Source organism: Dipteris shenzhenensis, chromosome 23, assembly GCF_047967505.1.
Source record: "Dipteris shenzhenensis isolate YYH24624 ecotype China chromosome 23, Dip_SZ_1.0, whole genome shotgun sequence".
NCBI lineage: Eukaryota > Viridiplantae > Streptophyta > Polypodiopsida > Gleicheniales > Dipteridaceae > Dipteris > Dipteris shenzhenensis.
This window is the reverse complement of record NC_141618.1, coordinates 30,024,462-30,038,306: the sequence shown is the minus strand read 5'-3', so window position 1 is coordinate 30,038,306 and position 13,845 is coordinate 30,024,462. Positions and strand designations below refer to the sequence as shown.

The 13,845-nt window shown below is 45.2% G+C and overlaps 1 protein-coding gene across 3 annotated transcripts in view; it reads right to left on the bottom strand.

Annotated features, from left to right (window-relative positions):
* Positions 1-514: 514 nt before the first annotated feature.
* TH1 (thiamine biosynthesis protein) overlaps positions 515-13,845 on the bottom strand; it is a 113,697-nt gene continuing 100,366 nt past the window's right edge. For all 3 annotated transcript variants that reach the window (XM_087394793.1, XM_087394792.1, XM_087394794.1), the window contains exons 9-12: positions 2,002-2,129; positions 1,482-1,735; positions 1,298-1,331; positions 515-1,164 (exon numbers count right to left, since the gene is read on the bottom strand). In XM_087394793.1, the coding sequence (XP_087250919.1) occupies positions 673-1,164; positions 1,298-1,331; positions 1,482-1,735; positions 2,002-2,129 (908 nt within the window). In that variant the 3' untranslated portion in view covers positions 515-672. The remainder of the gene's footprint in view (positions 1,165-1,297; positions 1,332-1,481; positions 1,736-2,001; positions 2,130-13,845) is intronic.

Sequence of the window (13,845 nt, the reverse complement as noted above, 5' to 3'; positions counted from 1 at the left end):
CGGTACATGACCACTTGACGAAGGTCAAGGTGGTGAGGGATCAACTAGCATCAGTTGGTTAGAAGGTGGACTCGTGCCATTTGGCCTTCATGGTACTGAGGAGGCTACCTCGGAGTTCAAAAGCTTTGTTACGACTGTGACAGCAGGACAGAGAACCAAACCTCTGACTTTTGAGTATATCCATCAAGCACTGATGTTAAATACACTGAAAATTAGTATCGGTGTATCCATCGGGCACCGCCACTATAGAATGTAAAATCTTTGAGAGGTGTAGAATGAGGATTTGGTATCCCCATTTTACTCTCATCAATACCCAAGCATAAGCTCATCTAGGTTTCAAAAGATATTCAATTCACTTGGGTATATTAATGTTTATGTGCTTATTGGTTTGACTCTTTCCTTAATGCAACAAACTCCAGAAAACAAATACATAACTAAATAGTAGACCAAAACCAAGGAAGTAGATGAAAAAAAAAAAACTAGAGGTTTCTTTTCTTCAACGCATTTTTGGCCTTAAATAGTGGCATTTCAATGAATTAAATGTCATAAAGTTGTACTACAGCAATTGAATCTTTATTTAGAGCTTTCCCAAATAAGGGTCCAAAAGCTCTTGCAATACCTTAGACCATTCACACAGACTTGTAAATTCGAAGGATGGCGAAACTCGAACTGTCAGCAGCCAAAAATTGTGGATAAAATCTTGGATAATTCACGAGTCTCTCTCAAAACATCAGGCTTGTCAAACAATGCAGAGACAACTGCTACTCCATGCAAGTTTGGTGGCCTTGTGTGTAAGGCATCTTCAACATTTGAAGCACTTATACCTCCAATCGCAACTACTGGAAGTGGGCTTCCTTCACAGACCCTATGTAAGCCTTCTAACCCTATAGTTTGATTGTTTTTTTTTGTGGTGGTTGGGTAGACACCTCCGGAGCCAACATAATCTGCCCCATCCTCAAATGCTTTTTGTGCTTGCTCTGGTGTTTTGCATGATGCTCCAATAATTTTTCCTGGACCCAAAAGAGCCCTCGCACGGCTTATGGGAATATCAGATTGCCCAAGATGCACTCCATCAGCATCACACGCCATAGCTATGTCCAACCTGTCATTGATCAAGATGGGGACTCCAAACTCTCGTGCCACTTTTACACAAGGCAGTGCCTCCTTAAAACAGGTATAACAAAAACGTGAGTAGATAACAGACAATAAACAAGTTAATTGGAAGTTGAGAGAGAATGTAACGATACCATAACTGGACAGGCTGCTTTTGGTAGAAGATGATAATACCAAGACCTACCTTTAAAAAATCTCCAGACTCTGCTTCCTTTTCCCTGCAGACCCCACCCAAGCCAAGATTTTTAGCGTATCAAAAAACAAGAAACCAGGTTAGCAATTTGATTCTAGATGTAGGTAAACAGGGGCCCAAGGCCTAACTCTTTCCAGAAGAACACACTGTGAAGAACTTGATAATTCTGACGGACCTCAACTGCACTATGGTAGCACCACCCTGTATGGCAGCTTTTACTGCTTCAGAGGTGGACCGTCCCCACTTTTTGTTCATGTTTGAATCAGTCACGGCATATAGCTGCAGATCACTAGGTTTGAAGTGTCTCTGTGATGATTTCCATCTCCCTTCATTAACTTTGAAGAGATGATTGAAAGGACCATGTACCCCTTTTCCAATAAATAAACTTTTGCTTTGTTGCAATGCTTCGTGAACAAAGCATTTTGCTGCCTGCAGAGAAGGGTAGGGAGTAGAAGTTCAGAAGCAGATGTAAGTGACAGATCCATAACGCCTTCAATGTTACCAAAAGAGAAAAAACCATTTACAATGGGTTACATCAGGAAATGAAAAACGTGTGCTGGTAATGAATCACATAAACGTGAGTTAACCCTGGACAGACAAACTTGTTTGATCAACCAACTTCAAAAGATGAAAAGCTAAGATGCAGTCAACAAGGATTCAACATACATATACATGTTGGGTACTAGAGGACACACCTGCACAGCTTGTAGTACTTGGGCTCCTTTAGCCATCTCAGCAGCAATGGATGAGGCCAAGGTGCAGCCTGTTCCATGTGTGTTGCGCGTCTCTACTCGAGTTCCACATAGCTCATGGAATGTGTGCCCTGCATTACAAATAGATAATTTATTTACCAAAGATCTGCCTATCACGTAAGGAATGGAAATTACATAACACCACCCCCTTTCCAAAAAATGAACAGAACAGGACTCACATCCAAGAAAATGAGAAGAAAGTGCAACTATTACACAAAACGGAATGCACTCTAGTGAAATAACAGCAGCAAGAGGTGAGAAATCCTAAATTCACATCATAGACAAGTCAAGAAATGGCCAAGGAGATTGGACCTCCTGGCTCAAGCCTGCTGTTGTTCCTTGAAGAAGATGCCATCCAGACTGACCGAATCACTCTTTCATGAATTTTGCACAGTGATGCTTGACACATTGACAGTGTAGCTCACAAGCATATGACAACAAAAAAAGAGTGGTTAACTCATTGGAGCCAGTCGATGCCAACCCATTGATTTTGAGCTTCCGCATCAATGCAAGAGAACTTATGCTCAAAAGCCCATATCTCAGACCAAAGCTTTGCCATTGATCACCAGTTTAAGCAATAGCAGTGGAAGAAATAATTCTACACAAGCCCTTTTCGTCTGCATCATTTCACCATTCTCTATTTTTTTTGTACGTTGGTGACAAAATTGATACTCTTCCTCTAGATTTCTTTTCAGCAGACCTGGAACATGAGCATAATAAGCTAGTGAACCAAAAATCTCGAGATGAGAAGTCATGGGCTTTTTACCTGTAAAAACCTCTTTAGGTGTAACATTCCATAAAGCAGTAGTTGGAGACCTGCTCATGAGGTACACTGTTGTCAGCCAAATAAGCATGTGGGAGATGCTTTTCATCCCTTATACACAGGGCTGTTTCAGAGATAACTCTGTTTTTCCTTTCTGCCACACAATTTTGCTGGCTGATATACCCACATGCAAACTCCCTTCTAACTCTGTGATGCCTAGGAAAATTGGTGAATATATGAGACTTGTACTCACCACCTTGTCACATCTAGAGGCCTTGATGTGCTTGCCCATTTGCATTTCAACAAGGGCTTTAAGTATTCCAATGCTTCAAATTCTTCTAGCAGAAAGTAAAGTTAAAAATCATCAGTAAAAGTGTTGTAGTAACACTTTTTGCCAAAAGACCAACGTGGGACTTTGCCCCAAATATCTATCTGGACCAACTAAAGGACATCTGTAGTCTGGGGTTCAAAAGTTGGAAAATGATTTCTATGTTGCTTGCCTATGCAGCATGACTCACAAACCTGATGGGGATGGTGCAATTGGAGGTAGTCCGGGAGTATGTTCCTCTTCATGCAGCAAGACTCTTAAAACTCAAATGCCCAAACTTTTTGTGCCATAGAATGCTCACTACGTGAATGCCGCCCTGATGTGCATTGTTGTCTTGGTGAGCCGGCAGATCTGTAGGCATAATGAACAGTCTACCCACTTTAATGCTTTTAGCAACAATGTTACGCTCTAGCCGAGGTAGCATGACCTCGGAAGAATCAGTCAACATTTCCCTTAAAGGATCTATCTTTGTAATATAATTGTTTGCGCTTCATGTAAATGATCGGGAGGGAATTAATGTCAAGGTCCTAGGTGAGGGCTGATAGCACCAGACTAGGTAGATCTAAGGCCAAGGGCCTAATGCAAAGGTTGTGCCTAGGGGCAAAGAATTTAATGCATCCCAAAAGAGGGGTGAAATGTTGCATTAGGAAGGCCCTATATGGATGACATGTGGCATCTAGATCTATCTAGGGAATTGGGGCTTGTTGAGGCTAGAGAGAGAAGAGAAGGAAATTATTTACATATGATTTCGAACAGAATATCTCTGTCTGCTCGTTTGCATCAGCAAGGTTGGCTGGGAGGAAAGACATGGTGGTGCTGCTCCCGTGATTTGCAGTAGGAATTAGTTAGGAGAGCTTTACATTTGGTATCAGAGCCCAGGCCAGGCACGGGGGACGTGACGTGCAGGCGCGGATGTGTGACGTACAGGAGCGGGATGAATGGGCAGCGTGAATTCGAGGTACAGGCTTAGACAGCCCTGGTGGCTGACGACGGCTAGTGTTGGTGCTACGTTGTGACGGACAGACTGTAACGAAGTGCTGACGATGCCCGTAATCTATGATGGACGGAAGGTTTGTCGACAACCTTCCCGCTGAGAGTCGTTGCTGGAGCTTGGGGGTCCCGTAAGGCAGTGACGGACAGCAGGCCTGGAGCATAGGTGGAGCGGCTGGTAATCTGCAACGTCCACGAATTAGGAAAGGGGGCTGTTGGCACTCCCGCAACTACAACGAAATCGGAGAGGGGGTTGCCTGTGACGACGGACAGCAGGAGTTCGTGAGCGAGGAGACCATTCGGCCCGAATAGCCCGACAGACAAAGAGAGAGAGTGCCTAACATTGGTTAGTTCGTGACGGCGCCTGATCAACGCAGAGCGCTAGTCGAACGACAAAAGGTGGACGAACGTCATCCGTCTCATCTTAACACCGTTGGGAGCGATAAGGCGACGCAGAACAGGCTGGTGGCCCGCAGCCTGTACATCAGCTGTGACTGTAGACTGGTCGCAAGAGTACGAGAGACTGTTAGCGGGATCTGCATGGAATCAAAAAGACTGTGACGAAACCGTTGATGACCAGGGAGCTCTCTTCGACCTCCGTTAGTTTCGTGTTGTTTTTTTTTCTCTCCTTGATTTAGTTGGGTGATGCTCTATTTTCATAGACAAGATCTCGTGAATGATCAGCCTGCATGAGGCTTTAATGTTGTAGCAGGGACAGATTATGCCTGTGCATATGCCTGTGTGCTTCAGTCAGAGTCAGTTTGAAGGAATTTCCCTACTATAGGGAAAAGCGCCATCTGAGATACATGCCTGCGTTAAATGCCTGATCAGTGTGAATGTGGGACTGTAGGAATTCCCTAGTATAGGGAATTGTGTCAGACTGTTAGTACACTGAATTGTGTCAATTTGTAAATACAATTTTCTAGCGGTGTTTTTTTTTTTTTTTTAAATCAAAACAAACCAAAACACCCATTGAACAGAATGGAAGCAGAAGAAGGAGCTTCCAGAAGGGACCCTGGTGAATCAGGAGTCCGGCCGACCCAGCAGGTGTCACGCCCAGCAGCTCACACTTTATCTGGCAGGATTGCATTGCTGGAGGATGCCTTGCAACAGTTGTTAGCGTAGCAATTACAGGCCAATGCAGGGCAGTCCGAACTTAGGAGAGCGATACACAGTATGTCTGCCAGACCTTCTCGAGAGGAGAAGGGAAAGGCTCCAATGGAACCAGAGTCTAGTGTCCATACGGTCGAGCCTAGGAAGGCTAAAGTGCCAAATATTGCCAATTACAGACCGGAAAAGTATTCTGGTCGGATGAACGACCGTAGCTCCGATGTCATTGAGACCTGGTTACACAAATGGGACGAGGCGTTCGCCATTTGTGAAATCAGAAATGACATCAAGAAGATCCGCGAGGCCACCCACATGTTTAGTGAGGCAGCGGATCGGTGGTGGATTAAGCAACAAAAAGATGGTGTAGCATCCACTACCTGGGAGGGGTTTAAAAGAGAGTTCAGGAAACACTTCTTACCTCCTGACGAAGCATCCCGAGCTTGGGATCAATATAGGAACCTTCGTCAGAGAAATTTATCAGTGACAGAATACACTGATAAGTTTCGAGAGAGTGTAATGAAGGTCGACGAACCCTTGCCTCAATCAATCCAAGTAAAAGATTTCATATTTGGATTGAATGATCGAATAAAAATGGAAGTTCGGGCTAAGTACGCGAACACGTTAGATAATGCAATAGCTATAGCCTTGAACTATGAAGATGCCAAGGGCAACAAGCCAAGTGGGTTTGCACAGGTCGGAGCCCAGTATGGGTATCCGAAGAAATCTGGGTTTAAGAAGAAATGGACTAGTAGAGGGAGTGGTTCTCAGCCGAGTGATTAAGCCAAGCAGGCGAAACCGACTGAAACTCCTAAACCAAGTACCACCATTGGAGTGAAGAGGAAAGTAACCCCAGTGGCAGCCCGGGCTTGGTCTAAGTCTCCCTTGAACCCAGAACAAAGAGAAAAAGCGAGGAGAGAAGGCTTATGTTTCGGTTGCCTTCAGCCTCATCAGTGGAAGGATTGTCCACGTAACAAAGATCGTCGGATGGCTGAGATGGTGATCTCAGAGTGCGACGTGGAGATGGAGGGAAGTCCCAGAGCGGAAGAGATGCAGATTCAGCTAGCAAGATCTTCTCATAGGTTAGTACCTTGTTTGTTATGTGTGTCTGTTGCTAAGCTAGTGACGAGTGCACCGGATAACATCCTATCTAAGCCCGCAGTAACGGGGTATACAGCCTTTAATGATACGGAGTTAATTAAAATGAAAGGGTAAGTGGACAATCATGATGTCATTGTGTTGTTTGACTCGGCGTCAACTCATAATGTGATTAACTCCAAGCTCGTGAAGAGGCTGACATTAAAGACAAGTCCCTCTGACTATGCGTATACAGTCAGGATGGCAGATGGAAGTTCAACTGAAGTATGGGACCAAAGGGTTACCCAGTTGGAGCTTCGAATTCATGACTATGCTGAGAAGCTTGATTTTGAAATGACCAAGCTTGCTCATGCAGATATAGCCCTGGATATGGCGTGGCATTCTAAGAAGAATCCAGCCATTGATTGGAAAAAGCACGTATATCAATTCAAGATGAATGATGTGCTTTATGTCTTGCGAGGTGAAAAAGATATACCTCAGGGACCGTTGGTTTCCGTGATGGAAATCCGAAAAGCTCAAGTAGAGTTTTTATTCTTTTGCACAGCATCGGTAGAGCCGGTTGATGATTCTTCGGCTACCACTGATGTTACGCAAAGTGGTGAGATGGCCAAGCTGACTAATCTTATAATAGAGGAGTTCTCTGAATGTTTTAGGGATGAACTACCTTATGGATTACCTCCAGAGCGGAAAGTTCAACATAAGATTGAACTGATCCCGAGGGCAGAACCTGTAAATAGACCTCCCTATAGAATGAGTTTTACTGAAGAGGCGGAGGTGCGTAGACAACTGGAAGAATACCTCAAGTTGGGGCAGATTCAACCAAGTTTCTCACCTTTTGCTTCGCCAGTGATATTAAAGAAGAAAAATGATGATACGTTTCGCCTCTGTATAGATTACAAAGCATTGAATAATATCACTGTTAAGCACAGGTATCCGATGGCTCGGATTGATGATTTGCTAGATGCATTACATGGAGCCGTGATTTTCAGCAAGATAGATCTTAAGTGTGGCTACCATCAAATCCGGATTAGAGTTGAGGATGTGCATAAAACCGCTTTCAGAAGCAGGTTTGGTCATTATGAGTTTTTGGTAATGCCATTCGGACTTACCAATGCTCCAGCGACATTCGTCATGCTTATGAACGATTTACTACATCCGTATATCGGAAAGTTCGTAGTACATTTTATTGACAATATCCTAAGATTCAGTAAAAGTATTACTGAGCATCATGAACACTTAAGAGTAGTATTCAGCACTTTGAGGAAAGCCAGCCTTTATGTAAATAAAAAGAAAACTATACTGTGTATGGTTAGGCTTGAATATTTAGGATTCATAATTACTCCACAGGGGGTAGAAATGGATCCGAAGAAAGTGGCTGCAATACTAACTTGGCCAATCCCTCAGAGTCTAACCGCGTTGCAATCATTCTTGGGATTTATCCAGTTTTATAGAAGGCATATCAAAGGATATTCCGGAATAGTATCGCCATTGACTGATCTGACCTCAGATAAACTACCTTTTATTTGGGGACAGAATCAACAAGAAAGTTTTAACACCATAAAAAAAGCTGTGGTCACAGGACCGGTGTTAAAAATAGTTGATCCCCAGAAACCGTTGTTCCTAGAAACTGATGCAAGTGGCATTGTGGTAGGAGCAGTTCTCCTGCAAGAGGAAAGGCCAGTGGCCTTTGAAAGCAAAAAGCTTTCTCCCTCTCAAAGGAATTGGCCAACTCATGAATTGGAGTTGTATGCTGTTATCCATGCTTTGAAAACATGGAGGCATTATTTATATGGTTCAGAGTTTTATGTGGATGTGGATCATGATACTCTGAAAAATTTTTGTAAACAGCCTGACTTGAGGGGCCGCCAAGCTAGGTGGGCAGAGCTCATGCAAGAGTTTAATTTAACGATTCGGTACCGAAGAGGAAAAGACAATAAGGTTGCTGATGCGTTGTCTCGCATTATGCACAACCTGAGTTTCACGGTATTAGAGAATGCTCTAATGACCGAGATTAGAGAAACTCAAAAAGTGGACGAGTTTGTCCAGAGCTTATGGCCTAAAGCTCATGTGTTAAAACCCGGGAAAAATGAAAAGGATGACCTGGCATCCAGAAAAGGCCAAACATATGCAAGATATACCATAAGGAATGGTATGCTGAAAAGAAATGGCAAGGTTGTAGTACCTAGTCAGAATGATCTCAGGCAGAGAGTCATTCGACAGTGCCATGATAGCCCGTGTGCGGGACATCCAGGGGTCGAGAAGACATATGATCTCGTAAAGCGAGATTTCTTTTGGCCAAAGATGAAAAAGCATATTCATGAATATGTGACACGGTGTTTTTCGTGTCAAGTAAGCAAGGTCGAGCAAGTGAAGCCACCCGGACTTATACAGCCCTTGGAAGTACCACTAAGCAAGTGGGAGAGCATTTCCATGGACTTTATTGTAGGGCTGCCTACAACACAAGGAGGGTATGATTCTATCCTTGTGGTGGTTGATCGTCTAACCAAGATGGCTCACTTTATTCCGACTAGAGAGTCTGTTAGTGCCCCGCAAGTGGCGGATTTGTTCATTAGACATATATTTCGTCTGCATGGATTGCCTAGATCCATAGTGTCAGACAAAGATGTCAGATTTACCGGTCATTTTTGGACAGCGGTATTTAAGACACTAAGGACTGAGTTAGGAATGAGTAGTGGGGATCATCCTGAGACGGATGGTCAGACGGAGAGAGTCAACCAGACTTTAGAGGATATGCTGAGGGCATATGTGTCATTGAGGCAACATACGTGGGACAAGTGGTTGCCATTGTTAGAGTTTGCCTACAATGATAGAAAACATTCCTCTACCGGGTTCAGTCCGTTTGAGCTGAACTATGGTTATAGACCAGCAAATCCAACTATAGTTGGAGTACCTCAAAAAGTGCCTAGTGCCGTGAACTTTGTAGTTCAGATGCGGGAGATGCTAGCACTTGCAAGAGCTAATATCCGCCAAGCTATGGATAGAGCCAAGGTGTATGCGGATGAAAACCAGTCTATAAGAGTATTTAAGGAAGGAGAAAAAGTTTTTCTCATAGTTCCTTCGCACTCCAAGTCATTGACTTCAGGAGAGTGTGCTAAGTTATCACCTCGATACTGTGGGCCGTGGTTAATTATAAAGAGAGTAGGCAGTGTAGCCTATAAATTAGAATTGCCACAGGGGTGTAAGGTGCACCCGGTTTTTCATGTTTCGCGCTTAAAGAAATTTTTACATACAGGTGACTCACTAATCGAAGGTGTGGTTTTGTTTCAGGAGATAGAGGATATTGCAAGGCGCAAACCAACAAGAATCCTGGACCGAGGAACAATGCAAATACGAAATCGGAAGATACCCACGGTGTTGGTTGCATGGCATGGTCAGCCTCTATCCGAAGCTACCTGGGAATCCGTATATCAGTTGCGGAGTGTTCCCAGACTTTATCATCGAGGACGCTGATGTCTGAAGAGGAAAGGAATGTTACGCTCTAGCCGAGGTAGCATGACCTCGGAAGAATCAGTCGACATTTTCCTTAAAGGATCTATCTTTGTAATATAATTGTTTGCACTTCATGTAAATGATCGGGAGGGAATTAATGTCAAGGTCCTAGGTGAGGGCTGATAGCACCAGACTAGGTAGATCTAAGGCCAAGGGCCTAATGCAAAGGTTGTGCCTAGGGGCAAAGAATTTAATGCATCCCAAGAGAGGGGTGAAATGTTGCATTAGGAAGGCCCTATATGGATGACATGTGGCATCTAGATCTATCTAGGGAATTGGGGCTTGTTGAGGCTAGAGAGAGAAGAGAAGGAAATCATTCACATATGATTTCGAACAGAATATCTCTGTCTGCTCGTTAGCATCAGCAAGGTTGGCTGGGAGGAAAGACATGGTGCTGCTCCCGTGATTTGCAGTAGGAATTAGTTAGGAGAGCTTTACAAACAAGGTTATGGTTTGCATTATCTTATCTAATAAAGACACCCCTTTTGTTGAGCAACATATCATAATCAGTTTCAACTATCTGTCTCTACAAAATAGAAAACCGGAAGATTGACACTGAGAAATTGGGAATGTACATCCGAGAATGAATCTAGAGGGAGTTTTAACTGAGTATAGTAGCTAATACCATGTAGCATGCGGGACTAGCTGTGCGGAAAATAGATGAACACACAAGGTGAACTCAAGCATGAGAGACAGAAGAGATCTTCCTAAAGATCGTACACTGCTTTATACTGATGGCATAAATGCCCTGACTACTGTTGTACATGGGTGCCAAATCGGCATACAAAACTGAGCTGAACTACTCCCCCAACTGCAACATAAGGGAGATGGAGCTACACGGCTGAACAAGGACACCAAAACCTCGACCATAGGACGGCTGAAAAGTACTGCTGGAGTCTGGGAGCTGAGTACTGAAATGAGGGGCAAGGCCCCCTTTATGCAGGGGCTGGAAGGGCCTGTTTTAGCCGACCCAACCAGCCCTAACTGGCCGTTCAGCCAGTCGCCTGTTTGGCTGGGCTGGTAGGGCATTTTGCTCAGCCCTAGGGGCCGACCTGGAGGAGGTTGAGGCTGCCTATAAAAGGCACCTCCCCCAGCCCACTTACTATGCTTGTTGCTGCGCTTTGGACCAGTGAAGTTTGGAGGCCCCAAAACCTGGCAGCTGCAACTGGCTGACAAGGTAGCCAGTTGTCACTGCAACCTGGGCTTGACCTTGGTGCATGTGACATTCCCCTCTTTTGACTTGTTGCGAAGTGGATACCTCACGACGCTTTGCCCTAGCAACCCCAACTGCTCCGCCGTGGCTTGTGGCTTTGGGAAATGGGAACGGACCCCCGTAGCTCATTCCTGACTCATCCCTAGACTGGTCACACATACGACAAAATATATGCGTCACATTGTGTGTCACAATGCTCCCTAATGCAGGGACACATGACATTCCCTCCTGCTAAAACGCTAGATCATGGTAGTTGCTGAGGGACTGAGTGAATCTGCAAGTGAAGGTGATCATGATGACTCCCAACTGCTGCTCGAAACTTGACTGTCCTCCCCGAATAATAGTCTAGCATTGGTACTGAGCTGGCACTGCTCCAAATGGGTGAGAAACGAATGCGCTATGATGATAACACAACAACTCGATAAAAACTCATGAGAACCGATATTGTTGCGAGAAGACTAGAAACCGAACTGCTGAGGCCAATCATTCCACCACGCTACTACTGTGAACCGCTGCTCCTCAGCGGGTGGTGTGGCACTCTGATAGGCTCGTAGAAATATGAACTGCATGCTGTCCTCATGAACTGCTAAGGACTCAATGGGCTGCTGATGCAGAGGCACTGCACTCTAGACGGCTAATGGTATGAAACTGGCTACCAACTGCTGGCACTACACCGTTCCCACTACGGAAGATGCACCCACATAGAAATGCTGGTGCTATTCCATGAACTGCCGGGGTGATGACATGGCCACTGAGGCTAGGAAACCAAAATTGAAAACCTGGAAACTCCAAAATACTCAAATGCACTCCTGGAAACTGATGTACTGCTGTCTGCATTACTGTGGTGAGAGAAAGCTGGAATACACATGCCTCCTCTACTGGCGTAATAACTGCTAAGGGTAAAAACTTTGCCACCCTCCTAGAATCTAGAACTATGGATGTAAATGCCTCCCAAAGAATCTGAGTGATTTCGGGGGCTGCTGAAATTGTAGTTGTCTCTCTAAGAAACTCCGAGAAAGGTGAAGTTGTGGATGTCTCCCCAAGGAGCTGAGAGGTGATTGGCACTGCAAAGCACCCCTCCAAGGGGTAGATTGTATTGGATGCTCCGCGAAGGAATGGGGGAGATGTTGGGAACCCCTCTAATGAATCTATTGAATGGGATGCTACCTGAAAGGGTTGTGAGATGTCTGGAACTGCAAAGAACAACTCGACTGCAATGAGTGAGTGGTATGCCTCTCAAAAGTATTGAGAGATGGATGGCATAGCTTCTTCTCGAAGGGATACTGGTTCTGAGCTTAACCCCCTGAGGTACTAAGGAAGTACGAAGACTGATGAGCACACCTCGGATGAATCGACCAAACTGTTGTCATTACCAAGGGAACTGCCGGTGTAGACACTAGTCACTGCTATTGCTGGTAGCTCAAGATCTTTGCTGACTGGAGCTGCAACTACTGCCTACCTAAGAACTGAGGAAGGGGAACTGCGGAGGGGACTGCATGACTATCATCACGGACTTCAAGGAATCGTCAACCTCCATACTGCTGATAGCTACACTTGCTACTCCAGCTATGAGGATACTCCCTCCTGCTAGGAGTGAACTGGTCTGACAGACTCCACGCATGCCTCCTCTTGCTGAGCATCAAGGTAGTGGGACTGGAAACTAAGCACACTAGTCTTGAATACTCCGAACGAGAAGGTGAAATGTGAGCCCTCCCGACTAAAGCTGATGTGGCCAACTGAGCTCCAAGGGTGGAAGCCCCATAGAAACAAACTGTAGCTAATGAAGAGGCCTGATGGATGGAAGACCCATCATACCTATCTGCTGCATCTGGAGGTGGACCCAAGCGGCTCATCTACTGTAACTACTAATGGGTTTGAGATGTCTCCAAGTATGGAAAACCCCTGCTTCCCTGATAAAGTTGATCGAGCTAAGCGAGCTCCCTATGTAGGAGACCCATAGGAACTAACTGGATATGATGAAGCTGCTGGACAAGTGAAAGACCCATCCAACTTAACTGTACTATGATCCCCTCGGTGTGGGAAACCCAAGAGAATAAGCTGCTATAACTGGATGGTGGTAGACCCAAGAGGCTCATCATCTGGGTTTTCTGATTGAGCTGAGTTGGTCCCAGGGATGCAAGACCGCAGAGAGCTGGCTATGGAAATGGTTGTACTACCCCCATGGGTAGAAGACCCTGAGGAAACTAAATGGTTCCTCGACAAGTAGACCCAAGGGAAGACAATGTCTGCACTGCTGCAGAATAGTCCACGAAACTATGCTCGAAGATGGAAGACTCCTGAGCAAATAAAGGATCGCATGCTGAATTGGGATTAAAGCACATGAGATTTGCGTGGAGATTCGGGCACCCTAATTTCGTTGGTAGCAGCCTCTGATTCGCAAGTGCTCCAACCTCTTTTGCCATGAATTTGCAAAGCATCCTATCCCTCTAGCTCCAGATTCCCACTTGCATAGTACCTCCCTGCCTCCTGACATCCCACCACTCATATATCGCCATCTTCCCTTGTCCGTTTGCTTCTGTTAGTGCACGGATTGTTTGCTGGCTACTGCTTTGGAGTCGGGACAGTTCAGCGCAGGTTCATTATCAGGGCAAGAGGATTCGCTGATTGGTCACAGCTCTCTCGCCAAGGATTCATACCGAGCCGCTTTCACTTTGCCCACCAGCACAGCCCACTCCATTCGGAATTTCTCCCAGGCCTTGCAGTTCACAGTTTTTTTTTCCTTTGGGTATTCCTCTCTTGGTCTCTTTCATGGCTGAT